Below are 22,038 nucleotides of genomic sequence, written 5' to 3' on the forward strand. Positions count from 1 at the left end.
ATTATTGTAATTATCAGTCTTATTTAATTCGATTTTGCAATTGCCTGTTGCTTGCAAGATTGTACTTAGATGTATGCATATATACGTATGTGTAGAGTAACACTCAATACCTGTACAGTGAGAATTGTTGTATATATCAGAGATTGGGTGTGACGTTGGGACACTGTGCAAGATTAGTGGCGATTCTGCCAAGTCATCGCCGCGCCATGGCTATGTCATCGTATTTATTTAGAATATGCGCTCAGAGAGTCAGCTGCCTCCGGGCTATTTCACCACTGTATGTAATATTTGCCGCGTTGTGGGAGTATGTCATGGTTATTTCTGGAGATTACGTAGCTGTGTCAACCAACGTCTATATAAGGTGGATGCACATTGTAGCGTCAGTCATTACTTATACGGATGCAGTACAGTGAAGAAGTCTACTAGATCAAGAAGCCTCAGTCGGTCGGCCAACAAGTGTGAACGAGAGATGGAGAAGACTCAGTGAGCCATTAATTATTGGTCATTGAGAGAGTGAGGACAAGGTTGGTCGCTCACTCAGTTGAAGACACGGACGCAAGGGCTTACCATGGAGTCAGAGAGGGCAACCCTGGACCTGCCAAGAGGTCATACCATATTGACTTACAAAGAAGTCAGATGATATGGAGAAGAAGCAGCCACAAGGATGTATCACCAAGTTAGGCGTGACACATCTACAGTAAACACCAGATCAAAGGAATACGTCGTAATTACACTCAAAGTGTTGAAGGTACAGTCAAGTGAATCAGTGAGGGAAATATTTCGTATAAATTGTTAAATGTCCGGTCAAGAAGAATTCAAATTCATGCTTAGTTTCTTTCATTTGCTATGTCATAATTTCATATTCTCATCTGTTTTATCGCAACAAGACTCACTATTTTTTGATATATTATTTAAAGAATATATATTGTTCTATCAAACGAATTCATAGTTTCATTTCATTGACAGTAAAATATCTTAACCTCAAAATTAATGGGGAAACCGAACGCCAATCTCCTTTTCCCAGAACTTATATGGTATGTTGTCAAAAGTAAGCTTATTACCCCACACCCTAGAGATAGTCAAGAGTCTCATTCTATTATTGCTGTACTGAGTGACAGCTGGCGCCCTTCAAATAACGTATGTGTAAGTAAGCAGGTAACAAGTAAGTGTGAGTACAAGGTTCGACGAGTGTGTATTTTATTTAATGAATGTTAATTTTCATAATTTCCATTTTAAATGCAGATATTCAGATTTTCAAGTAAAATTCAGTTATATAATATATTTGTAAAGTTAAGTAAGACAGTTAGGAACAAGCTCACAAATAGGACCACAAATAACATAGATATTTGAGAATTACATTTTAGACCTTCCCCTAAACTACCATTTCACTCAGCGTGAATAAAATTATTTACATACAGCCTAGATTGTAGACACTCATTTCCCGAATTTACATACATATTTTCATTAAATTTTCTTGCGATGCGTGTACGGTCATACATACATAAATAAATAAATACAGACAGACAGATAAGACAGACAAGACAGACAAGACAGACAGACATGATGGAAAATAAAAAGTCAATTTCCTTGTTACTGTGGGCACAACTGATACAGAAATGATATAGATGTTGATTCCCACAGGGAACCTGAAATATTTATCCTGAATGAGTAAATTTATAATACCAATATAGTTGGTCCATTATTGAACATTATAAATTTTCCAGCTAACTCATTCCTGGTTGCAAGCATTTCGCCCCAGTGTACTAAGTTGGGCTCATCAGTTGGCAAATAGCACACCTACCAAGACACATGACTCCACGGTATGCACTAGCCATGCTTGGTTTGTTTTGAATTTTAGTTATTATTTGGTCGATGAACCTTCTGTTATATCCATTAGAATAAGCTACTGCCCTCCACTGACTCCACGGTATGCACTAGAAATGCGCCTTGGTAGGTGTGCTATTTACCAACTGATGAGCCCAACTTAGTACACTGGGGTGAAATGCTGGCAACCAGGAATGAGTTAGCTGGAAAATTTATAATGCCCAATAATGGACCAACTATATTGGTATTACGATACAGAAATACTGTTCTTTTTAAATTCTGAACAATGTACAGATAAAACTCTTATTTATTATTCCTATCTTCATAATATTAACTGCTGTTGCCCACTTTATCACAGTTCCCCCAGCTTATTTTATGAAAAAAAAAAAAATGGAATTTAAAAATTACAAAACAAATTTAAAAAAAATGTATTTTGGAAAAACTATTGATTGTATATGAAAGGAATGTTTGTGATATCTCTACTTTAATGTAGTTGACATTCCCACAAAGTTTCGTAAAAATCCATGCATTAGGTAAAAATATATTTTTATCTCCGGAGTGTCGCCTTAAATTCTTAAATGGTGGATGAAAGGTGTGGGTGGTATTACTGCAAAGAGTTTTGGAATTACTATTAGTCCTTTTTACTATTTTATTGGATGTGACTACATTTTTTGTTTGAAGTATACTGTTGTTAGATAATATTGAAAAGAAACACCCGTTGCCATAATGTGTACTGAATCTTGACTGACAATGATGCCTGACATAATCAAACAACAACGAACAGCTGCAAGTTGCAACTCCAACTGTGCCATCTGCTGACAAATGCCTAAAGCTCCCGCATGACATACAGTCAAAACTCCAAGACCTCCTCTGTCATTTTATAGGTAAATGAAACATTTTGGCATATTCCTATTCAAATAATGGATGAAAGACAATTATGAGTTTTATATGAAGCACCTTGCATATATATTTAAAAAAAAGAGAAAAGAAAATAATTACCACTGTACGGTACCAGAGTTGAGCCAAATGTGTATCCTTCAATACGGTCTTCCTTTTCAACTACGGTTTTGTCCTTCTTGAAATAGGAACGCTCTTTTTCTATAGGAACAGTTGGAGAATCTTTTAATACATCTTTCCATGATGGGATGGGAACATCAGCTATCTAGTGGGCAAATAAAAACAATTAAAAAGTAAGTCCAAAGTAGCACAAGGAACAACAATCGAGCTAAGAACATCGTACATCAAGGCAACACAAACAAAGAAGACAAACTCAACACCAAACTTTTACACCTATACATTCAAAGAGATACCAACTTTCAACAAAGGCAATTAGTAATGCAGCCGTTAGGGCACCGGGGGAGGGGGCGGCTGTAGTTTTTTCTTCGAGATCTCTGTAACTTACACATCACTGAAAAATCAATGAACAATATACAATTCAACCAGATGTAACATATTCAAAGACTAGCATAAAAACAGTGTATGATTCTTACCTGCTAGAGTAACAGGTGATCTGTAGTACATAACTGAGTGGAGGTTGAAGGATCATTTCTTTTGTTGAGTACTGTAGTTCCGGTTTTGTACACGTATCCTGGTGACATGCTTTTTCTTTTGATATCACGTGCATCCTCTGCACTAACAGAGTACTTAACAGTTCGGTGTTCATATTAGCATGGAATTCAGTCTTGTTCTTCTTCACCAAACTAACAACTCTTTCCACTGGAACATTGCTATGGGGTACTAGAAGAATAGCTATCATTAGCTTACTTAGTGACCTTATACCTGAAGCATCAGTGATTTTCGATATTTTAAACCAAAGTCTGTCGACCCTTTCATCCTTGTCAAAAGGGAATCCATCAAATTGGAAATGACATAACTTGGTTTCCAAGGAATAAATTTCTTCTGATGACAGAATTTTAGGAAACCGGTCAATCATAAATTCTACTGATAAAAAAACTCTTGGATTTCCTCTGGAAAACATCAGCAACTTCAGCATGCTCGAGAAACTTATCCCTAATTGGCCATTTGTTGACAATGTATCACATGTTTTCCCATGGGGGTTTTCTTACCTGTTCCCCTATCGGACGCGTCCCAGGTGGCGGATAGGGGGGCCCTCTGGACTTGTCTGTAGGGTCTGAGGGAAATAAAATACCCTCTTGCAGACCAAAAACAGGTATTGCCAGAAAACGATTTGAGGCATTGTGATTGTTACTAGCCTGAGTCAACGCTTGGAAGTGGAGGCCTCGCCCACACATGCTAGAGAGGCATCCATGGTTCCTTCCACATGGGTGATACAGTGGTTCAGGTGAAGTGGGGATAGTGATTGAGGTGAAGGCTCACTGCGGGGTGCTGGAACCAACACATCAATTTGCTCTACGTAGCCTGGACGAGTCGTGGGTTGGGAAAGGGGCGATCCCAACCTAGGGGGAAAGTCATGGCTGTGAACTCAGTCATGATAATGCCAAGCAGAGACCACGTGAGTAGGCCTATTGAAGCGGGGGAACAAATCTGGCTAGGTTCGGGCCAAGGGCACACCGCTGGATGGACGACTGAGGGGTGCGGTCTCTGCCAAGGAGAGCCTGAGTTGTGGGAGGACAATGTCTGGCTGTATGCCTCACCACGGATGGTGAGAACAACGCTCAGGACCCTAGAAGGGGCAAAAACCCTATGATTGATTGAAATATGGATGCTTATAAAGAATCAATTTCAAAAACATCGACATCAAGGGAAGCTCCAGTAGAGCAGATCCGGGAGCAAGCCCAAGATAAAAAAAAAAGTGGAGACAGAAGTCCCAATTGGACAGGCTGTTGCCGACTCAAAACAAGAAATGGCAACAGAAGCTCCAATAGAGCAGACTGCTACCAGAAGCAAACCAGGAACGGCCGTAGACAGAACTGAAGATTTCTGCATCGAAAATCAATAGATTTCATATCGACGGACCACCTCAACAACAGTGCATATTACAAGGAAAGGAAGAGAGTGAGGAAGGAAGCCAAAATAGCGGCTGGAACTTGGATGGAGAAGAAGCCAAGGAACAGGGATCGGCGAGAGGCTATCCCCCCGACAACGCCCAAAAGGCCAAGGCCGGGGGATAGTACGCCTTCAAGTTCGACTACAAAACCGCCCGCCAAGAAACAGAAAGAAGAGACGTTTGTGTCCTTTTCGGAAAGACTAACTTCAATCAAGGTAGCAATAATACCTAAAACCTTTCCAGATGGGAAAATGGAGGCGGAAGACGTGAAGGAACCTTCATCTGCTCTGATAGCGCAAATGAAACCGCTGTCGGACGGATGCCTTCCAGGTTTCCTCGAGTCTCCAAGGCTGGAAAGTTGAGCAATGGTACTGATCTGTGCAAATCCAGAAACTAAAAGCTGGCTGGAAAGGACAGTGGCCAATTGCAACCATTGGAAAGGGGAGAATTTGGAGGTGGCAGAAGCCAAGAAGGTGCTGAATACTACAAAGGTCATCACCAAGTTTCCTCCTCCATTTGACAAGATGAAGGTTGATGATGTGCTTGTCAGGATACATCAGCATGACACCAAACTTCTGATGAAAGAGTGGAGAGTGCTGAATGCAACAACTACAGATGACACAGGAAGGACAATTGTTTTGGCCCTTAATGAAAGAGATTTTGAAGAGCTCAAGAAGAGAGGCCTTAAACCCAAGCTTGGACTTGGGCAGATCAAATTTCAAGTAATTAAGGGAAAAACAAAACCTAGCATTGGCAAGGATGGTGCTGAAAGTAAGTTCTACAGGCCAACCTACAACATTAAAAAATCAGCTGTGGCCAATTTCGTCAGGAAGTCAAAGTCCGAGGCTATCAATGTGGCTCTTATACAAGAGCCATGGGTAGTTATGGGCAGAGTAGCAGGAGTGGCAGAATCTGAAGGTAAGCTAATGAACGATACTACATCGAATATGCCCAGAACATGTTCACTTGTGAGCAGAAAACTAAAATGCCTTCTGTTGTAGGAACATTGTTCAAAGGACTCAGTGGCGGCCAAGATAAAACTTGGAAATTGGGAAGGTCCCAGAGAAATAACCATAGGCTCTGCATACCTCCCATATGACTCAACTAATCTGCCCTCATCGGAAGAAGTTGAGAACCTAATTTGCAATGCAAAGAGGAAAGGCGAACACCTAGTCCTTGGAGCAGATGCAAATTCACACCACACGGCATGGGGCAGCACGAACTGTAATGCAAGAGGTGAGTCTTTACTAGAGTTTATTATTGGAACTGAGTTGACGATACTAAACCTAGGAAACAAGCCTACATTTATAAATAAAAATCGTAGGGAGGTAATAGACATTACACTAAGCACTACGCAATTGCAAACTTTATTAAAGACTGGAAGGTGCTGGAGGAACCATCATTGGCAGACCACCAGCACATCCAATTTGCAATAGATGTGAGACTATGTGGGACTGAGATGTACAGAGACACAAAAAAGACTAACTGGGATAGATACAGAGAAGTTCTAGGGAAGGCTGTACAAAAAATTACAACTAACGTGAGAGGACAGAACGAATTGGATGAGGCAGTGGAACTACAGTAGAAGTCCGCTATAGCGAGTACGTTATATAACGAGAACTCCGTTATAGCGATGGCTTTTTCTGTCCCTTCAAAATTCCTATATTAAACTGTGTATCGTCCTTCGGTTACAGCGAGAACCCTATCAGTGGCGCATCCGTTATTACGAGCGATTAAGCGCGCGCGATTTTTTCCGTTACCGATATTTATTCACCCCAGCGATGATATTGCAAGCGATCGATTACCTTCGGCATCGTTTTCTCGCTATGTGCACTAGCGATTTCTCTCGTCGACATTCGAAGGCGATGTCGGAGTCGATTAGTAATATCCGTCGACAGCTGTTCCGTAAAGAAAATTCGAAATGAAAGAGAACATATTTTCGTAATAAATGCGTAAATAACGTGTCCGATAACGGTTGTTAACTCGTTAAAAATGAAGGCTGACTAAACGACCGTTTAATTTTGAGGCTAAATACTGCAATTAAGTACGAATGGGATACACCTCGAGATATGGCAGAGTGCTTAATTGATTTCATAGGTTAGTTTGTATTTTGTCGCGTCTGGTTAAATTACGGAAAGGCTATTATGAAAATGTATTACGAGAAAGGTATAATTTCTCAAGTGTTTATCATATGTATAGTACGGTAAAGTGAGGATACGTGACGCTGTTTGAATAAGAAAACTGAAAGTTTGCAACAAAATGCGATCGGTACGGTATAGTTTTCTCACTTTGTGCATTTGCGAGCTCTCTCGTTAACATTCAAAGGCGATGGACTTGATTAGTAATACCCATCGACTGCTGTTCCCTAAAGAAAATTCGAAATGAAAGAGTATAACACGTTTTCGTAATAAATGCGTAAATAACGTGGCCGATAGCAGTTCTTAACTCGTAAAAATAAAGACTGAATAAACGATATCTTAATTTTAGTGTTATATACGGAAATTACGTGAGAATGCCATACACCTCAAGATATGGCAGAGTACATCACTGATTTCAGAGGATATTGCATATCTTCTCGCGTCTAGTTACGGCTATTTACATGTAAATTTTTCGTGAGGAGGTTATTTCTCTACATGCGTTTCAAATATGTTTTCATGATAGGCTGCATATACGGTTAGGTTAGGTGACGCTGTCTGAAGAAGAAAGCTGAGGTGTTTGCCACAGAAATCTCTGGAGTGATACCGTATTTCTCCGAATCCAAGACTTTTTTCCTCTCAGCATCTCATGCGAAAACAAAAGGGTTGTTGCATTCGCGGCCTAACAGTAAGTTAATGGATACCACTGGCAACTACCGCGGTAACCACGCTGCTTCTTTTCACACGCGCATAGAACTCATTTGCAATGAACGACCGCCTCTTTACTACACATCGCTACCGGTTGTACAGTGTACAGTGCCTGTGTGTTTCTCTAATCTGCAGAATGGCATCAAAACATGCGACCCTTCGAATTCTTAGAAAAACCATGTTTACTCAGTGGCCGAGTCATAACGCGTCTATTGTATTATGCGCACACTTTATGTTGGTGCATTTACACCCTAGTGCTGAATCGGTCGACCTCGACGATCTTCGAGATTCGTACTGGCAACCTTTGAAACACAAACTATGAATCGCTTAAGCATCGTTGTGCGACATCTGGCGTACACTTTACGTACTAGTACTGTTGTTTACACAACAAAGCCAAAGTATAGAATTCATGCTAGGAACAAGATTCGCATCGAGAAATGTTTTATAATGTTATATAATGTGTATGTGACATAGTTGTTGGCTTAAGATGATAACGGTTTAGAAACTTCGTATCGATCGATCATATTCTCGATTCAATTCAGATTTCATTTTCCTTCGGTTGGTAGCACTATCGATACCGGGACACCTCCCTCCTTACTCCTCACCCCCGCACACAAATGCACCAACATAAAGTGTGCGGACTATACTTGACGCTTAGTAAAATTAAGGTTTATAGAGAGCAGGAATAGTTTCGTGATGGATAGTCGTATTGTAAAGATACGTGGAAAAGGTATAGGGATGTACTGAAACACTACCGATAGATGTCTCACGTGTAGTACCCGGTATGCGCTTGTCGATCGTCATTTGTTTGTATGTGTTTTTAATGGAAGTTACCTAGTTAAATGTTAAAGTTAAAGATTTAATATATCGTTACGACAACAAAGACGACGAGAAAATTGTGATGCCTGACAATTGCTGTGTCCCAATGTCCCAAAATCAAGGTCGACCGTATTCATACCATCAATTTTCTAAGCAAGATGCTTTCCGTAAAAAGTGGTTGCATGCGATTCGTAGGCAAGACCTACGAAATAAAAATATGACTCCTAATATCAAAGTCTGCTCGAAACATTTTACAGTTGAAGATTATGTCATTACTGAAACTGGTAAGTAAGCTAATTAGTACTAATTGAGAAATAATTTTATAATAAGGTAGTACATTCTTAAAAGTTAATATGACCTATTTCAATAATTTTAGGCGAAAGACGAAGACTTAAGGAGAACGCTGTACCTTCGATATTTTCATGGTGTGGCACCGGTACCTTGGAAATAACTCCGAGAGCAAGAAGATATAGAAGTAGGAAAACGGCCATAACACCGTGTGCGGTACGGTATACTGAATCACACAGTGACCTATAATTTGACACTGGAGCACCATCAATTTCAGACTTCCTGAACAGAAAATAACTCATTACTTCCAAATTTGAAATTTTTATACCGGTATTTGTCTTATGGTTCGAAACAAGATCCTGAAACTCGTGCGCTACACGGAAATGAAGTTCAGTCGTACTGGATGTAGCCCCAGGCACTGCTGTCACACCAATGTCGTGCCTTATGTACGCCTATAACCGGCAAAGAAAAGAAAAAATACCGTATTGGGAATGTTTTCAAAATGCTATTTGTACTTTAAAAATTCAATCTAAAAAAACGCTAAAAGAAGGAGTTGCTGCATTTATTCCTTACTGGTACCTTTCAATCAACTCTTGCATTTTTTCGGATACTTTTTCGCCCCTTTTCTTTAATTCTGCTTCCAAATCCGCAAACGCCATTGCACCTATACCATTTCCCGTCTTGTAGAAAACATTAGCAGAGTATGGTAACTCCATTTTAGTGCATTTAAAGCAAAAGTTTCGTTTCGATGATCGCAAATGTAGGAATACTCCATATAAGTCTCATGTAAAACAATCGAGCAGCGGAAAGCGCATACCGGGTATTACCATTACGCTGCCTAGCGGACAAGTTTTGCGTGATACATCCTTATTGCCGGCAAATTTTCAACGGGTTCTAGTCGATTTTATGGTGCCAATTTTAAGTTAATGTTTATTAAACACTCGGAAATGTAGAAAAATTGTGCAGCCGCAAGAAAATACGGCATAGGCCTAACTAAAGCCAATATTTGGAGTTAGCGTGAAGACAAAGAGCCAAAAAAAAAATGCGTACTGTACACAAATGCATTCAGTGGTCCGCAACAAGGACGCTTTAAAGAAGTCGATGATGAAATTGTGAGGTATGAGCACGAAAAACGCAAGGGCGGTTGGCCATACCGTGGCGCAATAAACTCGTTCGTTGACTTGCAACGTTCGCGATTAGGCCTATACATCGCTAGCCGTTGAATGTGGCCGCACCCGACAAGCGAAACGTGCGTGTAGCGGTAGCGGTATCTGACGCTGCGTAAAAGTAACAGTTTTATAGACAGCAAGAATAATTTCCCGATGGATCGTTGTATTGTAAAGACGCATGGAATAGGTATTGCCGGAAAATTTTCAACGAGTTCTCCTCGATATTATGATGCCAATGTTAAGTTAATGGTCCTTTAACCCGCGGAAATAAAGAATAATTGTGCAGCCGCAAAAAAAAAAAAAAAAAAAAAAAAAAAAAAAAAAAAAAAAAAAAAAAAAAAAAAACGACGTGACGCAAGTCAATATTCGGCGTCTGTATCATGTCTGTAGGCCTGTATGATTTTACAAACTTCTTTTTGAGCCTGATTTAAATTTTTTGAAGGAAAAAGTGGGGTTCATCTTGGATTCGGAGAAATACGGAACTATATTTTTTTCAGAATGAAATTAAACATACATTTTCACGTAGTATCGGATTACGAAAAATAACAAACAAGTAAGCCGTAGTGTGGATATCATCTGCGGAAACGCAAGTTTTGAACAAACGGAATGCCGTTTCATGCCGATTTTAAAGTGCATGAATGGTTTTCCAACTTTTATACAAAAATCGGATATAACGACAATCCGCTATAGCGAGTAAATTTTTCGCTGTTGTGAATTCTCGCTATAACGAACTTCTACTGTATTAGAAGAGGCCATTATAGACTCATTAAAAGAAAAACACCAAAAAAGTAAGGTAGTGGAACAACAAACTAGCCAAAATGAACAAAGAGGTTAGGATGTTGTATAGAATATCATCTAGAAATGGTATGTGGGACGTATATCATGTGAAACTCACTGAGTATAACCTAGAGATACGAAAAGCAAAAAGAAAATCTTGGAGACTGTTCTGTGAGAAAGTGGAATCACGTACTGAAACAGCAAGGCTCGGGAAGGTTCTTAAAGCAACCCATATAAATCAGGTGAGGACACTGGAGAAATCAGATGGGTCGTTTACTCAGGTGGGGAAGGACACGCTGGAGATTCTAATGGCGTGTCACTTTCCTAAGGCTGAGGAGATGACAGAAGAAGAAATGGTTGGAACAGAGACTGGAACTGTGCCTACAGAATAATAAAACACAACCATGCAAAATGGGCATTCAACACGTTTCACCCTATAAAGGCTCCGGGGCCAGATGAGATACTTCCGATACTCCTACAGGAAGGACGGGAGATACTCGTCAATGCCCCGACGGACCTCTTCAGAGCTAGTCTAGCTTTAGGTTCTGAAGCTAAAGCAGTATTCATACCTAAACCTGGAAGGGTAAACTATGCCCAAGCCAAAGCATACAGACCATTATGTTTAACCTCCTTCATGCTGAAAGCAATAGAGAAAATTTTGGATAAATATATCAGAAAACAGTGCAACTGAACTCAATGTTACATGAAAATTGGTTTGCATGTAGACCTGGCAGATCCACTGAAGCAGCACTCCACCAGTTGGTTTGTAAACTAGAGGAAAGCCTAGAATATAAAGAAATTGCACTGGCGGCATTTCTAGATATAGAAGGAGCCTTCAGCAATACAACCTATGACTATGATCAAAGCATTGGAAAAAAGCAAGGTGAGTAAAACCGTCGTCAAATGGATTAAATCCATGTTAGACGGAAGGAAGATCAAAGCAACCCTGTTTGAAGAAACGCTGATTGTTAGGGCCACCCAAGGCTGTGCTCAGGGAGGAGTTCTTTTGCCTCTGCTGTGGAACCTCGTGGTGAACAAAATCATAGCTATGCTCAACGAACAGGACTTTTATACACAAGCATATACAGATGACCTAGTGATTGTGGTATGAGGTAAGGTAATGAGTGTTATCGTGGACCTCATGCAAAGATCACTTAACCTTGTGCAGAACTGGTGTCGGGAAGAACAACTATCAGTCAACCCGAACAAGATAATTCTGGTCCCTTTTACAAGAAGGAGAAAATTAGAGGGAAAGAGATCAATGAAGCTATTTGGACAAGATATGAAGGGTACACGGGAAAAAGGGGGAATATCATATTTTCTACAAACTGAGATAATTAAATTTGAAAGTTTCAACCTTTAATATTGTCTACAATAATACATGTACATAAAGTATTATATCATGTAACGTTAGCCTAATGTATTGGTATTGTAAATAGATAATAATGAAAATATAGAATTAAGTTTTATAATAAAATAAAAAAAAAGGAAAGTGAAGTAAATACACATTTGTTACGAAAATAAAGGAAAATATCAGTCTTATGAACACATTATCATGGAAATAAAGGGGAATGTCACTTTTAACAAAACCTAACAAATAACCTGTCAATTAATAGTGAGGAAGTGTATCAATGAATGATCTTCCCTCTGGTCCACAAAATGATCTAAGGACGTGCAAAGGCCCCAGGAAGAAAAGAAGAAGAACAGACATTTAATACTAAAAACTTGCTTGTTTCGTTTGCTTTTTCATTCTCCTACTCTAAAGGGCCCATGAAGTACATATGGAATCTTGAAGATAAAATGAACAATCAAATTCTGCATATCCACTTCAGTATAATAGGATACTGCGATCCAGGCTCTATAGAAGAACATCAAGCACAAAAGTGCTGCTTTTGAGGTTCTTCTCAATCAAAAAAATCATGGGAGCTGATCTAAGCTATATCATATAATGTCATTCACAATGTATGGTATCCACTAATTTTGTATCCAATTCAGCATAAACAGATTTGAATTCTTCTACAGTTACTTTCCCTGGATTTACCTCAGAAGTCCATTATACTCTTTGTTTTTAAGTCTGTTTTCAACTTTAAAATACTGCCTCTACCTGTGACTGCAAAAAACTTTATTGGCATTACATTTCCTTTATTTATTTTTCATTTTATGGCCTACCCTGGACCACTCTAGTCAATTATACAAAGGATTTCTTAATCTGCTGTAACAACCCAATATTTTTTCATTCTGAGAGATGCTGCCTTCCTTTGTTCTGTTGAAAATACCCTCCCATTAGACCTTTTACTAATCTTGGTCTGTAGCATGGTGTGTGTGTCTTGAAGTATCTTATTTTTTTTGTTTTGTTTTTGGGGTAGTCTATTTTTATTCGTAGTTCTTTAATATCCTATTTCCATGATCCGTTTTATCTTGGTCTTGCTATTCCATAATTTTTCACTTATTCTTCTGCTAAGTCTGGTGTCAGGTATTCTGATAAGATACCCAAGGAATTTTATACTTTTTTTCTTCCTAATCTTGCTCAATACTGGTTCAATTTCCTTATAAATTGTTTTATTTGATGCTATTCTCCATTGTTCATTAACTTGATACTGTTTATTTATGCATGTTCTAATTATTCTTCTTTGTCTTAAGTATTTTGTCTGTTTCAACTGTATTAGTAGTTTTAAAAATGGTTTCACTAGCCATAAGTTATTTCCGGCTGTGTGACTGTTTTATAATGTCTTAATTTTGCTGCTATCGATAAGTTTTTTAAAAATTGTACGTAGTCTTGGTAATATAATTTGCTTTGTTTAATTTATTTATTCTGTTTGCCAAGCAGGTTTCTCATTAAGATTATGAGTTATGATTTCTCCTAAATACTTGAATTTATCAACAATTTTCATATCTTGCCCATCAATTGTTATTTTATTTGCCAGTAGGGGATGAGTAAACATGATCTCAGTTTTATCAAAGGATTTTGTAAGACCTATTTTTTTTGTTATTTCCTGTAGAGATTTAATTTGGTGTTGAGTTTCATGAATATTGTTGTACAATAGAGCAAGGTCATCAGCAAATTCTAAACAGTTTAAACTTAAATTTTGTTTGGAGCTTCCAACTTTTATGTTCTTTGGGTTGACCTTGTACCATTCCCTATATTATAAATTCTAATGCACAATTAAATAGTAATGGTGATAAACAATCTCCCTGTCTTAAACCTGTTTTATTCAAAAATGGTTCAGAAACCTCTCCTTTAAACTTTACTTTTGATATGGTATTAGTTAAAGTTTAATTATTATTATTGTTTTTGCTATTTGCGTTACGTCACACCGACACAGATAGGTCTTATGGTGACGATGGGATAGGAAAGGCCTAGCTAGCAATGGGAAGGAAGCGGCCGTGGCCTTAATTAAGGTACAGCCCCAGCATTTGCCTGGTATGAAAATGGGAAACCACAGAAAACCATCTTCAGGGCTGCCGACAGTGGGGTTCGAACCCACTATCTCCCGATTACTGGATACTGGCCGCACTTAAGCGACTGCAGCTATCGAGCTCGGTAGTTTAATTAATTTAGGATGGAGTCCAAAATTCAGTAACATTTTTAACATTGAAGGTCTATGTATACAATCATATGCGTTCTTAAAAGTTAACAAATGTTATTACTATAGGCTTGTTTTGTTTTCTGTAGTATGCCATTATTAATTTTAGAGTGATGATCTGTTCAGCACTTCTCCAGGGTCTAAAGCCTCCTTGGTATTCTCCTCTTTTTCTAGTTGATCTTTAATCCTTCCATATAAGATCTTGGAAAAAAATCTTGTATGTGCAGCCCAAGATAGACAATCCTCTATAATTATCCGAATTACCCTTATCTCCTTTTTTATGAAGAAGATTAAGGCTGTTGTCCAATGTTCTGGAAACTGATCAGTGATCCAAATTTTTGTTAAAGCCATGTGTAAGGTAATCCGAACCGTATTACTTTAATATTTCCACATCTCTACAAAAACCTGGCCTTCTCCGCATGCCTTATAATATTTTTAAGTTCTTTTAGTGCTTTTTCTAATTCTTGAAATGTTGGAGGGTCTGTGTTATTAAATTTGGTTTTTATTGGAGTATTTATTAATTTGTAATAGTTACTTAGGTTCTTCACAGTTCAAAAGTTTATTGAATGCTTTTGCATAATCTCAGCATTTTCACTACTGCTATGTGCCATTTTTCGATTTTCATCTTTCAACATTAATGTAGGAGGAGCATATTTCTGTAGCAGTCTTCCAAAAATTCTATAGCAGTCTCTAGAATTGGTGTTATGATTATTAACTCAATAGAGTTTATTATATTCTTATGAAATTCTCTCTTAATTTTTCTAATATTTTACGACACTGGAGAACTTCACTAACGTGTGGAACAAGATTCAATACACAAACAAAAAAAAATGAAGAAAAGAAGGACGACACAGCACAGATCAACATTCCCTTTCTATACAGCTCAGGCTTCCCCTCCTTACTTCCTTCCTTCTACCGGTTACAAATAATCCCGTTGAATAGTTTGTCGCCTTCAACAGACACAGTAAGTCCGCCACATGACTCATAACAGCCACTTGAATGTAAGCTATCACTCGCTGTATGTCTGTGTTTTTATAACAAAGAGTTTCAGTATGGTAAGCCTCAATTAATTTTGTTCCTTCTTTATAGATACCAAAGAAATACACAGAACCTGGCAGGCAAAATCTTTTTACAATTAGAACGTTTATGGATATGCTTTATCACTACAATGTAAACAAGGTCAAAGCTAATTAGTTATTGGATTGCTTCAATCAACAAGGACTTTGATACACCAAAGGGACATTTTAGATCACATCAAGATTATCTATTTATTTTCAGTTGCTAGTGAAAGAAAAATATAGGATCCTGAAATTTCAACATGTCATTTTATATATAAATGAACATACCTGCGTTTAAAAAAAATAATTGTCATCAATTTAGTTATTAAACACAGAGCAATACTAATAAGACAACCTTTCAAAGTCAAGCAAAATGTGAAGCTCAAGATTTTCAATCACAGCTTTCAGATTATTGTAAGTAGATGTAGTGATTATATAATTTAATAGGTCTAAACGTGCTGAGAGTTTTTATAGTTGTGGGCTGATGAAGAGAATGGTAATGTTCTCGAAACATGTACTCATGAAATTATGTAAATAATACATTTCGAGATTACACCTGTGAGTACTGACAAGGTGGATACATAAAAAGGAAACTATTTATAACAGCCAAGAGACCAATTAGACCAAATATAGTCAAAATCGTAGATTCTGGGAAAAAGGTTGCCACCGAATACGTGCAATGCCTGAAGTGTTTGAACGTGTTCGACAATCAATGAGGCAGTGTGTTCAGGCAAGCATTCAAGCTCATGGTGGACATTATGAGCACTTCTTGTATTAGAATGCAGTGACCCTGCTGGTTCACCAACATGGCGACAGTTACTCAAAATGGGATGTACCAGGAAGGCTATTTTCCAATATTAAAAAAAAAAAAATATGAAATTTTGTAATTTGTAAATGATCAACTGTAGAGCATTTGTACATAGGGAGCTTTTGTACTGTTTTGATGTGTACTATCCACCTGTTGATTACTTGCTACAAGTTTGGGAACATTCTGTATACACTTAAGATAATGCCACAATTATATACAAACCTTTCGAAATCCAGACACTGGTATTTGGATATCTGGACCAATATCTAAGCACACATTCCATGCTGTTGGTCGAACAGACTTTTTCTGATAAAACAACAATTGTGGAAGTGCATCATTAAAACTGCAGAAAACTCCATCAGTCTGAAAAAAATAAAACAAATAATTCATGAAATATCTATAAAAAAAGAAAGAAAAAAAAAAGAGCTTGATCTATGATTCATTTTCAGAAAATGTTCATGATTTTACAAAAAAAATCAGTAAAAAGCCTTTTCATACACCTATGGATTAATGGGGTTAAAAATCAGATTGTGAGTTTCACAAATAGGAAAACAGAGAGTTAATTACTGCGTTGATGGGGTGAAAGTTCCTTATGGGGATCATTGTAAGTACCTAGGTCTTAATATAAGGAAAGATCTTCATTGGGGTAATCGCATAAGTATGATTGTAAATAAAGGGTACAGATCTCTGCACATGCATAGCTGCCAACTTTTAGAAATAAAAAATATGAAGATATTTTAATTCTTGGATTTCATCACATATATTGCGCCAGGGTCTAAGTGAAAAAAGGACAAGATAAAAGGCATAGATGTCTACAGTTACAATGTGAATTGACCATTAAATTTAAAATCTTAAAGTAAACAAAACATTAAAATGGTTACAAGAAAATGTACCTAATCACTCTCATTTGTGACACATACATACGAATAATAATACAGTCGAACCTCGATATCTCGAACCTCCATTACTCGAATTTTCAGTATCTCGAACTAACTTAAATTTTCCGGCCGTTTGTCCCATTCTTCACGTGTATTTATTTCTCTATTCTCGAAATTCGGTTACATGAATTTCTTTATTTCTCGAAGCAAACATTTCCTCCCTTGAAGCAAAAAATACTCTGTAACTCGAATTTTGCGCAACATTTACTGTGCAATACGCCATTTGTGGTTTGTGAGGAACAGTTAACAAGTAAAGAAAGGGTTACAGTGAAGCTGGAAACTAGTATGTCGGGAACAAAAAACTCAAACTTCTAGAGATCGGCGAAGCCTCGCCGTTTCTCGGGTGTGAATTAATTACCAGTCACGTACGAAAGCAAGCCCAGAAGTCACGGATGACAAGCTTCATTTACGAAACTCGGCTGCGTGGTATTGACGAGAAGTTTCAACGTGAAGGGAGGAAAGGTTAACTGCAACAAACAGAAGAGACTAACAGATTTTTTTTTTTTTCAAAGGTGTTAACGGAGCTATGTTCCTTGTTTCACTATTGTATGAACTGTATCCTGTCTTCTAAATAGTTACTACAATAAGTGTTATAATTAAAACGATGCCATAAAATAGAGATTCTTTGTATATTTTTAAGTACCATTAAACATAATGTATTCAGTAAAAGCTCGTAGATACATATGATTCAATTATGTGCTATACATGCTCAAAAACGGTATTCTCTATATCTCGAAATTTCAATAACTCAAAATAAAATTTATCATCCGAGGTGATTCACATAATAGTTTCCTTTATTATACTGTAAAATGAATGGAAATTTAATTTTATAGGTATCTCCGAACACTTTGAATAACGTTTGTTATGTTTATTGGCTATAACGTGAAGAGAAAATACCAGAAACTGGCACCAACACATAACTCCCTGAAATACATTCAACTCATGAAAATTATGAAGTAAGAATAAACAAAAAAGCACTGAAATACGCGAAGCTACCACATACAAAACAGATCGGTATGTCTCATACATTATTAACATATGACTCTGACATGGGGAAAAGCACAGAACCGCTTAAAAAAAAAAAAAAAAAAAAAAAAAACCTGTGGCCCACAACTCCAACGAAATTACCCACAGAAACAATGTTAATAGTGAGCAAACCACACGATAAGAAACTCATTCTTTCGTCCCGATTAGCTGAGTCGCTAGCGCGCACTAGCCTATCTTGCTTGTAGGACGATTGCCGTCCTGAATCCCCAGCCGTAAAGCACACATGCTGCTGTAGCGAGCAGAAAACACGATACACGACGGCGAAGGACGATACACTTGCAAAACAAAGCATCAAATAAAAACATTTGAAAATGAGGTTGGGTAAATTACACAAGTACATAAGAATTTATCCTTTATCGTAGGGGAAGAGTATTAACTGTACTGGAGGTTATATTGGTAAAAAATAGGAAGATATAAAATAAACAGGAAAATGAGTTAAAAACCGGAACGTTTCCGGGTAAATAGGAAGGGTTGGCAGGTATGCACATGGTTATGAGGGTAATTAGGGGTTGTAGTAATGATGTAAAGGAGAGGGCATATAAGTCTCTGGTAAGACCCCAACTAGAGTATGGTTCCAGCGTATGGGACCCTCACCAGAATTACTTGATTCAAAAACTGGAAAAAATGCAAAGAAAAGCAGCTCGATTTGTTCTGGGCGATTTCAGACAAAAGAGTAACATTACAAAAATGTTGCAAAGTTTGGGCTGGGAAGACTTGGGATAAAGTAGAAGAGCTGCTTGACTAAGTGGTATGTTCTGAGCTGTCAGTGGAGAGATGGCGTAGAATGACATCAGTAGACGAATAAGTTTGAGCGGTGTCTTTAAAAGTAGGAAAGGTCACAATATGAAGGTAAAGCTAGAATTCAAGAGGACAAATTGTGAGGGATTGGAATAACTTACCAAGGGAGATGTTCAATAAATTGCCAATTACTTTGAAATCATTCAAGAAAAGGCTAGGAAAACAACAGACAGGGAATCTACCACCTGGGCGACTGCCCTAAATGCAGATCAGTAGTATTATCTATATTTATGAGTGGTTGAGTGTAAGGGTTTAAACTGTCAAAGGTAGTCAATTTTTAAAGGTGGAAGAAAGTCAATTCAGCACTCCATGTCGTATGATGTTGGTCTGTGAAAGATCTCCGGTAACACATTTAGTGTTTAACCCAATAAAATTAATTAAAACTCAGCCACAGATCACAAAGCTGGATCTATGCCAAATGGTAGAGTAAAATGGAATATACAAACTGGCATGCAAGCAGCCTAAATAGTGTCCTATAAAAATGACTGCACACAGGCTGAGGACATATATTATTATTATTATTAATAACAGTATAATAGAATATTTTAATTAAATACAACAGAAATGGAGTATATCACTTGCTATGAAGTGTTTATATTGGTATTATAAATTTACTCATTCGGGACAAATATTTTAGGTTCCCTATGGGAATCAACATCTGTATCAAACATACTCTACATGTGCCATCAGTGAATTGCTTGAAAAAACTTTATACATGCCAAAAAGAATAAAAAAACGTCTATATTACCATGGATTTCATAAACTGGCTGGCTCTATTGTTATTAGCGAGACGACGTGCAAGTGGTTATACTGTTAACATGTTGATATTTTTCTTGTAGTCTCTAGTGTGTGGCGCTGAACACTTTGAGTGTCAAGTATTAAAACTAACATACCTTACACAAGCTAGCTGGCCTGTCGCCATAAATTGCTATCGGGGGAGGGTACACAGGCCTGCCCCACTCCCAGGACAAGGAAGCTTCAAGTGCATGCGTCAACCAAGCGACTTAAATTTCGCTGGGGTAGCTCTCTTTCGTGCCAGCAAGGAAAGCCAGCTTGCTGGAGAAGCTGAACTGTGGTAGTGCAAGTGGATTGTCGAGACAGCTCTACTTCGCTTGGCTTAGATGTTTACCATCTTTTAAACTTTATAAAAAACATACAAAGGAATAATAAGAAAATGTAAATACTAAGTTATTTACCCCAGCAGCGCTGGGGTAGATGGGGTGCAGTGCACACCACTGGATCTGACTACGGTTAATTGGAAAGATATAACACACAAAACTGAAGGAAGAAGTAATTTACCTTTTCCACCATCTGTGCTAGAAGTGCTTCTCCATATTCCTGAACCTGAGATTTTGCTTTGGGTGTTTTACTCTTCTCTCCATCATTAGACAAACCTACACCACTATCAACATCCATTAAATCAGCTTCCTCTTTTATTTGAGGAGAAAAGATATCGGGGCCTCTGAAATCAAGTATTAATTGAATTATTGTGAGTTGAATCATACAATGACTTCTGAAAGAATGTGAAAGACATAATTACACTTATGTAAAATTTAAAAAATTCAAAGATCACTTTGTTTTTTACATTTTGGGGATGAATCTTGAGATACTCACATTACAGTAAGTTCTACCTGTTCATCTACAAGTGTTTGCATTATTATTTCTGCATTGCTGTCATTGATATTTGTTTGACAATTTGTAAACAAAACAATCTTCTTTGCAGAGAATTTCTTTCCCCTGGAAAAAGAGATCGACACTTCAGAATAGATTAATATAGTTTATAAAACAATGTCTGTATAAGGACATGATACATTTTAACAAAAGCGGTTTTTGGAATTATATTCCATCATCAGTGAGATTCTTAAAATTACATTTACAATTATCTAAAACATAGATGACAGTGTCGAAATACCATATAATTCTGAATACCACCCGCATTTGTTTTTACAGAAATATTGCTCCTTAAATTTGGGTGTGGGTCACATTTAAGCCTTTCGTATTATAATCTCATAATACATTGTTAAAAGGCGCGTCAACAGCGGTTTTATGTCACGCGACTTGGCAACGGCCTAAATTGCAAGTAATCAGCTTCATTTTCCGTATCAAAATAAAATCCCTAAATTTTACACTATTGAGATTCTTCCACCGTTTTGATACCTTATTTTGCCTTTTGGCAAATTTTTATTTATATGTCAACAGTACATGTTTCGTTCCTTATTTAGGAACATCCTCAGCTGTTACAGTGGCTTAGGTGAATGGTTAAGATTTTAAACACATAGATTTACAAATACATTGATTCACTTAAAAACTAAATATGAATTAAGATAGATGATATTAAAAACAATGTGGGGTTAGTGTGTTACTGGTATGAGAGCAGATGATTACATGGTTGATTGACTTAAAACTATGTCTATTCATTAGAATAGTTGTTCAAAAAAATTTTCACTTTGTTACATAAAAAGTCCTTATGCAATTAAAATTTTTAAAAACATGTTTAACTTCATAACATTGTTCGAATTGTTGAAAGTTTTTCTTCCTTTCCTTCCAGGTAAGTTGTTGTATGTTGTGTGCTTGCTTATAGGGCTTTTGATTGAGTCTAATGTGGAAACTTTGGAGCTGATTGCTGATCTATTAATGTGAAGGGAGCCTCGTTTCAAATTTCTGAAAAGAAATAAAATACGGTAGTGGGAATTTGTATCAGATCAAAAATTAGATGGATGGCTTTTCCGGCGTTTGCTCTATTAACCAGCGTTTCGTCTTAGGTCTGACACTAGACTCTTCAGAGTGGGATGTGTCAGACCCTACCCACTGACGCTGGGGTGTATGCAGGTGAACTTATCAGAAGCTTATTTATGAAGCACAGTCTGATAACTGCATACGGGAGATAAAACTCCACAATGGAATTAATGCCCGCCTAGCAATTCCAAATGGAAATTCTAAGTTCCCATGGAGGGAATTAGATTCTTTTCCACCAATAGAGCATATCAAAATCAGATCAAAAATTAGATGGATGGCTTTTCCGGCGTTTGCTCTATTAACCAGCGTTTCGTCTTAGGTCTGACACTAGACTCTTCAGAGTGGAATGTGTCAGACCCTACCCACTGACGCTGGGGTGTA

At 37.6% G+C, this 22,038-nt stretch overlaps 1 protein-coding gene across 1 annotated transcript in view; it reads right to left on the reverse strand.

Annotated features, from left to right (window-relative positions):
- The window catches only part of Ku80, a 222,945-nt gene that overhangs the window by 129,753 nt on the left and 71,154 nt on the right, over positions 1–22,038 (reverse strand). The window contains exons 4-7 of the mRNA XM_067153029.2: positions 20,536–20,658; positions 20,221–20,383; positions 16,361–16,501; positions 2,824–2,986 (exon numbers count right to left, since the gene is read on the reverse strand). Coding sequence (XP_067009130.2) covers positions 2,824–2,986; positions 16,361–16,501; positions 20,221–20,383; positions 20,536–20,658 — 590 coding nt within the window. The remainder of the gene's footprint in view (positions 1–2,823; positions 2,987–16,360; positions 16,502–20,220; positions 20,384–20,535; positions 20,659–22,038) is intronic.

Source organism: Anabrus simplex, chromosome 8 (genome assembly GCF_040414725.1).
Source record: "Anabrus simplex isolate iqAnaSimp1 chromosome 8, ASM4041472v1, whole genome shotgun sequence".
In the NCBI taxonomy this organism is placed as follows: Eukaryota; Metazoa; Arthropoda; class Insecta; order Orthoptera; family Tettigoniidae; genus Anabrus; species Anabrus simplex.